Source organism: Lichenostomus cassidix, chromosome 2 (genome assembly GCF_008360975.1).
Source record: "Lichenostomus cassidix isolate B80296 chromosome 2, HeHo_3.0, whole genome shotgun sequence".
NCBI classification, from domain to species: domain Eukaryota; kingdom Metazoa; phylum Chordata; class Aves; order Passeriformes; family Meliphagidae; genus Lichenostomus; species Lichenostomus cassidix.
This window is the reverse complement of record NC_139482.1, coordinates 85,955,132-85,968,520: the sequence shown is the minus strand read 5'-3', so window position 1 is coordinate 85,968,520 and position 13,389 is coordinate 85,955,132. Positions and strand designations below refer to the sequence as shown.

General features: G+C 38.3%; 1 protein-coding gene and 1 long non-coding RNA gene across 2 annotated transcripts in view; one reads left to right on the top strand and one right to left on the bottom strand.

The window, feature by feature from the left end:
* Positions 1–13,389, top strand: part of LOC146441708 (uncharacterized) — a 61,473-nt gene that overhangs the window by 19,330 nt on the left and 28,754 nt on the right. The gene's annotated exons all lie outside the window — the stretch shown is intronic.
* Positions 1–13,389, bottom strand: part of INO80C (INO80 complex subunit C) — a 30,796-nt gene that overhangs the window by 973 nt on the left and 16,434 nt on the right. The window contains exons 2-4 of the mRNA XM_085052249.1: positions 8,969–9,079; positions 5,864–5,975; positions 4,116–4,183 (exon numbers count right to left, since the gene is read on the bottom strand). Coding sequence (XP_084908375.1) covers positions 4,116–4,183; positions 5,864–5,975; positions 8,969–9,079 — 291 coding nt within the window. The remainder of the gene's footprint in view (positions 1–4,115; positions 4,184–5,863; positions 5,976–8,968; positions 9,080–13,389) is intronic.

Here is a 13,389-nt window from a genome sequence, read left to right as displayed (position 1 = left end):
ACACAGCGCAAAAGAAATTCCTCAACTCTCTAAACTCACCCTAGCAACTCTGTGCCTTGTGCAGTGTCTCTCAAGGCAGCTCTCCAAAGAGTCAGGCTGCTGCCAATAAATTACTCACAAAGAGGCTGAATTATGGGTGCTCTGATAGCTTTGGACTGCCTTTCTCTTGCTGCATACAACTCGGCTTTTAATTTACTTTAAAGTGGTTGTTAAAGCTAGGGAGTCTCAGCTTATGGTTCTGTGACTGAACTGATAAGAGATTTGAACCCAGCATTGTGTTTGGCTACAGATGCCTGCTTTCAGGAGAGCAGCCTGGCCAGCTCACCCTGGGCTATGCTTGTATCCTCTGCTATATTTGGACCCTGGGTGCCTGGGAGCAGTGCCAGTTTCCTTCTATCCTCTCCCCTTCCTTGTTGCTACAGAAACCTGCAGCTCAGCTGAGCTCAGGGCTAGGCCAGGAGGCTGCACTAGGAGAAGGCAGGCATCAGGGCATTGCCTCTCCACCTTCAGCCTTCAGGAGAATCCCTGCCTGTTCGGCACTGGATTGCCAACTGCTTACCAAGGCTCCAAAAAGTGTCTTCTGTGCCTTTCTTTAACATGATATAGTGGCAGGATGCAAGGCACAGGCAATTGAGATCACTCAAGATATTGCTACTAAAAACAGAAAAGGTTAGGAAGAGCTGGAGTGTTGCCACACAGTTATAGTGCAGAGCTTTCTACATTTTTATGTTGGAAAGTACCTGTTGACCACGGTAACAATCCACCTAATCATTTGGTCTGATATGACATAGAAAACTTTATTTATTTGTTATTTGTAACTTTATTTTCTTTTAAAAAATTGACACCAGGCTAATTAAATGTAGTCAGATAACAGTCCAAGCCACCAATTAAGTTTCAAACAAATGGCAAAGTTAGAACATTAGGAGTAAATTTATCGCTGGTGGTAACTTCATGGCTACAGCAGGTATAAATTTACTTTTATTTCACACTTTACATCTGGCCTCATGTAAGAAACAGCTAAGCAATTAGACTGCTTTTCAAATGTACATGATTCTGTAATAAAATAACCAAGCAATATCTGCAATTTGTATTGTGAACTCATCTAGGTTAAAATTATTATGGCAGTTCTTCACCATTCTGGTATTTTGTATTGGGTTGTACTGTTTGCAGACACTAAAGTATGGTAAGCAGTCATTCATGCCATAACTTCAGCCTGAAAACAAATGTTACCAATACTTCAGCAATAATTAAAGAGATTAGAATATTAAATTAGGATGATTTTGCAAAGAGAAATCTCTGTCGTGTTTAAAAACTAAGTCAAAGGCCATAGACAAATGCTCTAAAACTACAATAAACTAACTATCTCAATCTGTTTCTATAGTAACAGGGCTGATCCATTTTCAGGAAAGGAAGAGAAATATAAACATTTGAAGGTTTGGTTGGGTTTTGTTTTTAATCTGCTTTACAGTAAATTACTCTGTTTTGCATGTTAAAATATCTAAATACTCATCTTCCAAGTTTGGAAATATTAGGTTTATTTTCCAGCATCAATATAGCAGAAAATAACTTTAGAATTCTAGGCTGCCGTACAAATATAAATTGGCTGCTCTGCTGAGACCACTGGTAAATTTAATTCCATCTGTGTTACACACAATAAGAGAAGAGGATCAGTAGAATTTAATTGCAGCATCTAATATAAGAGGAAGTATGCTGATTGAGAATGTTTTAATACACTTCTCTTTTTGTACCTACTAGACAATTTAATTCTTCCCTAAATGGGTAATGCTAAGGAATTTTTTTTTTCCCTGTGGGGAATCCAGCATTCCTACAGAAAATATATTCTTACACAAATGCTTTTATATTTTACAGAGAAAATAAAAGGACATTTTTCTAACACTACATTTCTACAATATTCTATTGTCCCACATATCCTCCTACTAGGAAAGGATCTTGAAAGCATATTTAGTGCTTCTTACGAAACATTTCTAGCTTAGCAACTTAAAGGACACACTGTCTCTGCTATTTTAATAAAAAAGGGGTTTTTTAAACATGGTAATTTTATCATCGTCTGGAGAAACCTTGCAGGCCAGGTAAAAGAGGAAACTTAACTCACAATGCAATTAGAGGATGGAAAATTAAGGAAAAAAAGTGGAAAGAAAAAGAAAAAGAAAAGGAGAAAAGAGAAGAAAAGCAGCACTGAATGTATTTACATAGAGAGTACCTATACTAAGCTAGAATAGTTATAGTACATAAATCACTGATAGAAAAGAGGTCCTGGTAAAGAAAAGCTGAGGAACTGGGAGAATTTCCTATGGCTTAACTGACCCTTAGCTGGTAGGGATGTGGTCTCCACTCACATCTGTATCCTTCATCATCAACCCACTATAGGTGCAATGAGTGACTAGTTTTGAAATACATCAAAAGTTAGTGCTGGAAAGCATTATTTGGTTCTTTGGAGACGGGGCAGGAGTCTGCCTGGCTGGAGGGAATTATCTTCCCTGAGTTTGTGAGCAGTCTCTTCCATTTGCTGTCTGCCAGTTCATCTGTGAGGGAGGTGTTGCTTTCCCACTCCCTCTTGAACACCAAGGGTTACCAGCCTTTATCTGAGCAGCTCACTCCCTTCCAAACCACATTTAGAGGCACAGGCTGGACACATGCCACCTCCTAGGTGCCTTATTTAAATGTGTTACTTAAAAAATAAAGTTTGAGAAAACATATGCTAGCAAATCAAGATCAAATGCTAGGATGGGCAGGATTACAGTTGGTGCTATAGATATTCTTTCATGCCTTACACTGAGTATCCACTATAAGGAAGCTCTTAGTTTAGTGCTCACCCATTTTGCGTCCTAATGAGGACTTTTTGCTGAATTCAGTGTACAGAATGCAAGGTGCTATGCTAACCTGCATCAGCATAACAAATATGTACCTTTAAGGTGATATCAAGCCTGTGAAGGGGAGCTAGTGTCCTATGGGTGAGAAACATATTAAACTGGGGTAAGTGACACAGAAATTCTGTGCAAGGGTCTTTGAAATGACAAAGTTTTCATTATTGTAGCTATTTAGTGTAACAATTACATAAGCGTTTTTTCACTCCAAAATACAACATTCCAATTTATTTCAATTGTAATAAATGCAAAGGCTTCTGCAAAACAAATCACTGGGGACTGAAGGCGAAAAGGGAAAAGATACGCTGTTACTAACACCTGTTTTGTTTTAAGTAAAATTATTCATGTAACATAGGAACAGTTTCAGCAGCAGATAAAAAATTTTTGTTGGGCAAAATTCAATGACTTTACTCCTGTTTTGTGCCAACAGAATCTTTGGGGAATTCAGGCACCAAATTGTAACCACCAAGATTTTCTGGAGCATGTGCAAACCATATCTAAGTCAAATGTAGTTTGGGGTTTTTTTGGGTTTTTTTTCCTTTCTCCCTTTTCTTTAACAAAAACATGCAAAAGAGCCCATCTGTGACACACAGGCTATACATCTGCCAAACTCCAACTTCCAGCTCTGAAGCATAGGGGTATTTGAAATTCTCAACAGTCTATGCCAAGTGTCTGTTTCAGGCTGATTTGTTTGAGGAAAAGTTTGAGAGCAATGATAACAAGAGGGTTTTTTTTTTTTAACCTGGGCCAAACAATAAAATTTTGCCTAATCTCATTATTGAAAATTGCTGAGCCATCTTTTCAAAACTTCCTCTGTATGATACACTGAAATAAATCAGCCTCAGGCAAACAGCATGGAAAGTTTCAGTCAGTGTGGGTATACCTTGGCAAAGTTAGCAGTCACAGAGACTGTGGATTACAAGCTTTCACTGCAGCTATCCTAAGAATTAGAAATTATGGGGACCAATGTAGATTCTACAGGTGAGAAAGGGGTGTCATAGGAGCTACCTGGCAGGACAAGGTATTTAGTCTGTTGTGACATCTAGTAACAACCTAAGGATTTTGTGATGTAGTGACAGTATTTGGGGTTTGGTCCTAAATCACTGGATAATTATTAAGCCCAAGTCTGAATAGGAACGTCAGCAAATACATCTTTCACAAAACAAGGCACTAGCACTATTTCATTCTGGAAAGTGAGATGCCAGTTTTAAAGAGGAAAAAAATACTTACTGGAAGTCCTGAAATGTCTGAATATTTCTTGGCAGGCTTAAAGGAAGGAGGAGCATCAATATTAAAGTCTAGAGAGAAACAAAGGCATAAACTCAGTATCTCATTTCTATTCTGTAACATAAACATACTCTCTGAGGTCTCTATTAACTAGCAACACTAAGGAAAAGAAGTATGAAGCAGAATTGCCTCTGAAAACATTTAGCCTGTTAGCATTGTAAATCACAGCCTGATCCTGCTCACCTATTAAGAGAGTTCAGCAAGCCCTCCCCAAAAGGAAAATGCGAGAGCGATTTGAAATGTGTCCATTTCTTCCAAGTCTTAATGAATTCCCCTGCAGTCAGTCACGTGCAAATAGCCATTATCATATGCATGCTGTATGTTAAGACCATGAAACATTGCTCAAGATTGCAGCTCTGAAATACTATAATCCAGAAAAGCAAAGTAATCTTTTAAATCAGTTAAATCTTTAAGCATGTACCACTTTAAGCCCAGTCAATGACCTAGAAAATTGTCTGAATGTTTAAACTGAGGGTTGGAAAATGCTGTTCTTTGGTGCCCTTTAGATATCAATTACCATTCATAAACATTTTTTAAGATACAGTTGGTATGCTTAAGTAGTTAAATCCTCGATTTTGGATGTTTACAAATATATCTTGTACCTGACTAATTTCTTTCCTCTTTCCTGATCTCACTTGCAACTCATTCATATGCTACATTCAAGTCAAACACGCCACCCCTATCAAATTTCTAACTCATTATCTCATAATTCAGAAGACCCTAATGCCACAGACAGCTGGTTTTAAACATGAAACTAAATTTCTTTTCCCTCCTTCTCGTAAAAAATCCTGTAAATTTGTGGTTGCAAACAGAGCACAGTAGAAATAGCAACATCAGCAGATTGTCAGTTACAATAGCCAGGAACACACAGTAGTCTGCATTTTTCTGTAACAGTTGCGTCTAAAACACTTCAAAAAATGGCAAGCTATTTTTGGATAAAGCACCAAGTCTGACAAAAAGTATATGCATATGCTCACTTTTGAAATGCCTCCACTTGCTCAAATAAAATCTGAGGATTGCATTCTGCCTGCAGCTCCGTTCAATAGTATCCTACTTTACAAGTAGACTTGAAGTGTATCTAGATTAAGACCACTGCTGGAACTCTGCTCCTGTGGATGTACACCAGCTAGGACTGCTAATCAGCACTGCTAATAGTGTTGTTTCAGCTGTGCTGCACTAAAGAGGGGATGTAGGATTTAAATCTCCCAAGAATCTAGGATAAGGAGCTGGATAGGAAGCTTGGGCAGAGGTCTAAGCTACTGTAGGTATGTGGAGCAGAATCTATTTGAAAATTGCTCAAATAGAGCTAATCAAGCAGCAGCCACCCATCAGAAGACCTCTGGACTGTACACAGTCCAGTGTGTACAGTTTTCACTCCTAATCAGTGAAAACGTGACCAAAACCTCATGGGAATAAGGGTTTCTGACCTGGTTTGGATAAATACTTTTTCCTTATTAAACTCTCTCCCCAAATGTATTTGAACTTTGCCACGATACTCCAAATTATTTGCTTCCCCTTACTTTTCACTCAGGGCTAACAAGCGTGATTGGACTAATCTTAAATGTACTACTGGACCCTGTTCAAGCAGGATACTGCATCCACTGATGAAATAATTTAGGTTAGTTTTAAAGAAAGTTATTTGTGTGGATTCTATTATTTATAAATACATGCAAAGCGTCTAAGCAGCTTACAGCTAGGATCATTTAGTTGCCATGGCAATGCCCTTTCAGAAGCAAGAATTTGTTTTAGGTTCTTCCAAGTTCTGTTCTTCTTGCCAGCTGCTGCTCCACCAATGCCGGAGTGCTAGAATTAAAAATATGGTGTTTAGAGAAAAAATAAATAAAGAACACTAATTCAGAGCATGACACTTCTATTTCATAGTCTTTCTGATATGTCTCATCTTGTCATGAACCATTTGTTATTCTCACTTATTTCATCACCAGGCTACTATACTATACACTTTAATCTTGGCTGCAAGCAAAAACAAAGCTTTTTTGGCTGTGTCAAAGCTTCTATGTTTCCGATTAACTGAAGGAAATTAAAATCTGCTTTTTACATGGAAATAGAAAATCAATGTGGTTAGGCTTAGCCTGAGATTACAGGATTCTGTATGTACTTCCCATTGCATTAGAACTTATTACTATGAAGTTGTTTCTAAAATTGTGATTATACAGCTAAATTTTCTCTCTGCTTTTTTATGGCATATTACAGGTGCAGCTCTAGCTCTTTTACAAATTATCCATGACTGCAGAAAACACAACTGATCTTGCAAAATGTAATGAATACTATGAGAAACTTTCTGGAAATTTTATTTTTCTTTCAAAGGCTATGAGACAGAATAATAGAAAAACAATAATAAATAGAATGTTGACTGCCAAGACAATTTTGCATTTTGAAAGGCACACTAATGGAAGGCTTGCCACAGGTACTATAATGGCAGTTTCAGTTATCAAATGTGATTGCTACAGAGTAATTTATTTACGTCCCTCCAGAGACAGAAGCTGCACAACATACTGTACTACTTCAAAATGATCAAAGGACACAGATTTACAGCTTAACTTCAGAAAAATAAAATGTTCTTACAATTGAGGAGTTGCTATTTCTGTTAATAATTACTCCTTGCCCCATGAGTCTCATTGAACCTCAGCAAAGTTCTGCAAATACACTTCTGTGAATGTTTATAAATTAACCTGTTAAATTGATGAGGATGATAGGAGTAAGGATTCAATGAGAAAACTTTTCTTGGAGACATAAGATATACTCAAAAAAGATGCTTATGAGCTGATGATACACTGGGTTTTGGTGATGGATATCTGATTTAAAATGTAGACGTAAATATTTATTCTTAGGGTAACGCCTTAGTAATTTAAAGATCATTGTATAATTTAAAGATCACTGTATAATAGAGACTGCTACAAGATGAGATGAAACTACATGTACTACCATGCTAATTTAAATTTATTGCATTAACTTCCCCCCAGATCACTGCATAATGATATTTTGTTCAGTAATCTCAGAAGCAAATTTTGTTTTTATATGAACTTATGCCTCCTAGGAATGGGGCTGAGCATCTCCTCACACACCTACAATGAAAAGGCAATGACTGCCAAGCACAAATGAACCAAGCAAAGTTTAGAGAAAGCTGGAGCTAGGACAGGTAGAGCTACTGCTCTACAGTAGCTGTTGCTCTACACAGCTGTCAGAAAGTCTTTTTCCCCTTCCCTATTCCCTATATATATTCCTAGATACAATCCTGTCTCCAAGGGATGTAAATTCTATTCAGAAAGTCTAGGAAAAGGTCATTTCTTCCTCCTTCTCTACTCTTAAGTCTATCCTCTGCAGCAAGCTAATGGTTGAAACTTGGGCATATGTATGAGAGATAGACACTATTTGATTTAGTTTCTTCCTTTTAAGGCAAATTAGGCTGAAAAGATGCAAAAACCCATCCAAATTGTTACTACCAGGTCATAGCAATGAAATGCTAGTTAAAACTCAATGCATTTCTTTTCAAATTAGTTACTGTATTGAAGAGGGCAATTTCATGGGTTTTATTACAACTGCCTATTATTTCTGCAGCAGTTGCCAAAGAGCCTGTACATTCATTATTATTTCAAGCATGCAGATATTAGTATTGCTTCTTTAAAAATGGTGACATCCCTCTAAGAACTGAAGGATCAGCTCAAGGCCTCATGGATATTTAAATCCTATGTGGAAGCTACATGGGATGCCTCTGGGTACAAAAGGAGCTTTTGCAATAAGCCCCATTTTGCAATAAGCCCCATTTTTCAAAGATGCTGGTGCTTGCTGGAGGATTAGTGAGCAAAGTATACAGTGGTTTGAATGCCCCTCTCATGACTGAAGTTGCCTGCAAAGCAGATGTAGAGCAACTTGCATGTCAGAGATTAATTTCATACCCCTGCCAAACCTGTGCTTAGTGAGCTGCGTATTGCCCGATTATTTAAGTTATATGCTGTGGGATATTGTATCTTGTTCATACAGAATGAAATCTGGGATAAAATCCTTCTTTCTAAGTACTGGCTTAGGACCAGCAGTCTGAGAAGTTTGCTTGTCTAGAAAGCATTTGTACAGTGTGCCAATGAGTTGGCTTTGGCACAGCAAGACAAAAAGATATCAAACACAAACTCAGCATTACTAACTTAATCTTCTTCACCTTCTCTCCCAGCTTAACCCTCAGAGTGTTTAGAAGCCTGTATTTCATCAGCTGTCAGTGTTTACATGACTCTGAATGCTGGCAGGCCAGACTTCTGGGGAGCACAGTGCATTTTGCTTCTAAATCTAGCAATGTGAAGAAGAAGACACCACAAATCTGTTAAGAGTTTCAGGGACCAGAAGAGGAGCAAAATGCCATCTGCTAATGACTCTCTGGCTAATTTCTAGCTTAATTGTTTTGCAGCCTGCCTTGACTAGGAACTGGAACACAGGATTCCAACATTTGTGGTATTAATTGCTCCTCTCTAGCTCCGGTAGATTGTGAGATACCATATCATAAAGCTTCCACATTTACCTGGATCTAACAGGTTTTCTGACTCTGTTCTAGAATTTAATATAACAGTTCTGCCTCTGAACCAGTGCCATTTTCATGCTATAACAGAGTATGCACTTTGGACTATAGTATGGCATGGATTGAGGTCAATGTCTTAAAAATTCTCAACCTTTTATTTGGCTGTTAAGCTCATTTTCTTAATATTTACACTAGAAAAATAGTTAAATAGAATCCTAGCTAGTGTGTTATGGGAAAAGTTTGGAATTTCAAGTTGCTGAAATAATATACTTACGATGAAGTTTGGATCTTTAAATGGTAATGGCTTGGCAGTAGTTTCCACTGATCCTGTGCTGGAGTCTGTATTCAGAAATTTATTTTCATTCACAGCCTCTCCACCTGCACTCTGTAGAAAAAAATACAATCTCACTGCTTGTTACTCTGAGCAAGTTTAACTGGAGACGGAGCCATCTGCTCTATTACCTACCTGTTGCCTTTTTAGCTTTCCTATCTCTTTTGAATCTTTAAATGCGTTGCATGCCAAGAGTGGGGAAGCATGAAACAGAGTATTTGTCAATCAATTTACAAGAAACACACAATAGGGAGGAGGGGAACAGAGTGGCCAAAGCCCACTGAGTAAAAACCACATAAAATTCGTTGCAGTATTAATGAATGCTATCTCATTGCATTTTACAAAGTGCAAGACAGCATGTGCAACCCAAACCAGCAGAAATGTACACTGCATCTGTTTTAGAATGTTCTGTATGAAGTATTAACAGTAATATATAAAATTTATAAAAAGGTTTTTCATCAAGTTTCTAAAGAAAAATTGATTAATCATTTTATTGCTCATCACTGGTGGCAGTTGTGCTTGGGTGAGGACTGAGAGAAAAAGTATTTTATTATATACTATTTTTATATGCAAGCCTCACAAAATCTACATAGGTGCTAGTTGGTTTTTTCTCGGTTTTCTTTATGGTTTATTTATTTAGCAGGAAGAGCAGTTGAAGAAGATGTGTGTGACTGGAAAGCTAAAAAAGCTGTGTAGCAGTCTAACCAATTTCTGGTAATTCTGCATGGCTGAGTTTATGTCTTTTTGGGTTTTTTTTAATTGGCTAGTGACCTGTAAGTCTCCACATTACCAGAACTAGCCCATGCTACATACATAAACGTTTCTTTGAAATCCTCATCTACGCCAAAGCCAATGCAAATTTTGCCACTGAGTTTGGCAGTTTAGTCAGTAGGAATTCATACCTAGATTTTTTTTACTTGGAGAACTAAAAGCTAGGCTAAAGGCTAAGTCAATATTTACTGAGTGGATGGTTAAAATGTTCTTTTACATTACCTTCAGAGAGATAATACTTTGAACAAAAAAATACTTTCCTGTAAAAACCTGCATTCAAAGCCTTTTGTGTTGATAGGAGACTCATTTAAGTAGGAGAAAAAAGGATTGTTATTATTTGAGGCTTATGGAAGTACCTCTACAAACTGAGACTATATAGCAAAGGCCATGATTCAGCATATCCTTCTCCATATGACTACAAGGGAAGTGTTTTTACTCTTAATACATGCAAAAGTAATTACAGGATTAGGGACTAGGCAAGTTGAACTCTTGTTAGAGGAAATACCTCAGTCTTTCTACAGTGCCTGTTTTCAACATAGCAAAGAGAGGTCTTAAATATTGAAAGTATAAAGTAAAAAAGCAATGTTTCTAGTGCCTTACTAAAATAAAATAGATGAATAGAAATAATCTATTTTCAAAATAACAGTCCTCTGTAATTTAATATTATGGGGATAAGGCATAATAACATCAGCAGAAGCAACACTGAAGTCTGTAACTTAAACTTGATTCTTCCATTGAGAGGACAGACAACATTAAAAGGCAGTGACTGTCAGAGAAACAGAAGAAATGCAGATGGATGTTTAGAAACATGTACATTATGTGGAAGTGAGCAGAGAAAATATCTTCATCAATCCTGAGTAAAGTGGCTTTATACACTGAGTTCCTAGGTTTCAAAGTATATTCTTGCACATGCACGCTTCCAGCACTTCAGATTTCAGCAGCAAACATTAGTCAGTCTTGAGAAAGACAAGGCTTGAGAAACAAGATTATTTTTCATGAATTCATTATCTCTGATACTGCTCATTATCAGTGTAAATTCTCTTAAGTGGAAGAATCAGCAGTCAGATTTATTCTTCAAAGCATTCTTGCCTTTTCTTTGGTACCATCTGGTTGGTTTTAAATCCAGTCCTACAGATAATTACTTTATCACTTTTGCCCCTTCGGTGATCTTCTCCTAAGTATTCTGGTTTCTATGAGACAGGCTTTGAGTAGCATTTCAACAATATCTCAAAAGATTAACTAGTATTTTGAGACCAAGCAAATAAAAATAGTTAAATTGTAAAGGGGAAGAATCTTATATATGTAGTCCTTAATTCCTGCAGCTGGATGTACTTACATATTACACTCACTGTCTTCAGTGGTTTTTTTCTGTGTGGATTCAGTGCTAATCTTGCTGGTGCATTGAGAAGGAAAGTAAAGAATTGTTCCTGGCAGGACAATTCCTGAATGCAAATATTAGATGTTGTTTCTTTTCCGTACCAACCCCTAAAGGATTTCAGGTATTAGAGCTGGTAAGAATTGGGCTAGCTCTCATTACAGGCAAGATGTTGATTTTGTTGGCACCGGTATCTCTCAGATGGTGGCAGAGGCAGCAGGATCTGGAGCACAACTGCTGCTTTTTGGGTTCATGGGATCACCCAAGTCATCCTCCAGTGCCAGCGAGACATAATGCCAGCAGTAGCCTCCAGATCTGTCATGGACAATATGAGAGCAGTGGTTTCATCTTCAAGGCAAAGGGTGCAGGCTGGTGTGCAGGGCTGTAAAGCAGATTTCATACCACTGAGGTATGCAGCTGATAGCATGATTTCAGAGCCCTGTGACAGACTGGGAAGCAAATAAGACTGAATACTGTGATCCCAGTTAAATGCTGGGAACTGAGATAAAGACACGCTGTAGAGTCATGCCAGTTCCCTCACTCAGCACTGCTTGTATGAAAACTCTGACTTTTAGCTGTGGGTCTGTGGCAGAGAGACACTCAGCTAATGTGCTTTTCTTTCTGGAAAAACATTAAAGAGTTGAGCAGAAGCACTGGTGCTACTGCACAGAGGCGTGAATTCTGGCAGTACAGAGCTTTGAAATGCTCTTCCTGTGCAGCCTGCAGAAGTCTCAGCTGATACCCTCTGCAGCTTTATAGCCAGGAACTGCAAGTGCCTCCAGAATCTACAAATCCCTCTGGCCTGTGTTTTAAATGTCAGGATTTAAAGCACAGGAAACATCATGTAATTTTTCAGGTTTGTTTTCTGAAAGTTTTTAAAGGCAGGGGATATAGATCTACCTTTTGTTCTGCAAAACACATGTTTCCTGAAAGTGAGTAATACAGTGATAATACAAACCATTATTTACGGCCTGAAAAGAGATTCCTCAGTGAACAATTACTGCACAGTAAAGGCAATCTTTAACTTTTAACATCAGTTGAACAAATCTCTCCCAAATGCGCTTGTTTTCTTGGTCGTTTAGATTGGAAGACAGTTCATTCTTCACTGTCGTGTTGGGACAAACAAACAGGAAGAATTCAAATGCCCTTTGTAGTCCTGTGAAGTGACGGTGGTATCGTGAGCACAGTGAGGAAGTGCCTGTCACCAGGGAACATGCACTGCTCAATGTGTGCTGTAACCCCCAGTCACGTGTGGGGCAGTTTCCCCTTCCTGCCCGATTCACAGCCCGTCCCCAGCACATTTTCCCTACCAAGCCACTCTCTTAGCTAATTTCATCATTCCCAGACTCCTGGGATAATCCCAAATGCTTTAGCTGTGGGGCTAGAAAGAAGATGGAACCATGGGCTGAAATGCTCAAAAGCTTCTTTAAAGCTTATTTTTAACTGATCTTGTAAACAATCTTTATGGGGAATTCAATATACACTTCAAGGAGAGAGCAGCTTTTAACGTGCACTTTATAACTAAATTGTGTCTTTTAAATGGTGGTTTATGTAACTAGAGCTACAGGGAATTTGTGCTACATTAGTCACTAAGCAGTATGTTTTTTCTCCATAGTCTGTTGAAGATTATAGCAACAAAGACTTTGGAGTGGCTTTACATTTACAGGGTATACCTGCATGGGAAAATGAAGGTGTGATTTTAGTACAGCTGAACATGCTTATGCTAGTTTTACCTCAAATAAGGGAAAAAAACACTGCAGTAGACTGTAGCTAAGACAGCAGTAACTATGTTCATCCTCTCCCAGCAACTCTTTCTGTGGCTGCTAATCCCCACTAAAGTCCATGTTGCCTCTTCTCATGTTAACCCTCTCCGTTCTCCTCCTCCTCCCAGTATCCCCCAGGCACTGAGCAACCTTGACTGGAATGGCATATATTAAAAGTCATAGGCAGCAGGTCAAATACTTCTTACAGGATCACTTGTGCAATTTTATTCTGTCTGTAAAGTTGTGTTTATGTGCTTTAGCTGAATTTTAACTACAACCACAGTATGACAGGTTGGCAACTTCTATCCCTTCTGGGACAGCCGAGAGAAATAGTGAGAGGATCAGTTTCTATATTGTCTTTCTTTTCACAAGACCACCTATTGAGTACTCAGAGCATCCCTGCTGGGTGGGACATTGTCCTCCCTGTTATGTCCTAGGACTGGGTTATAGTCACC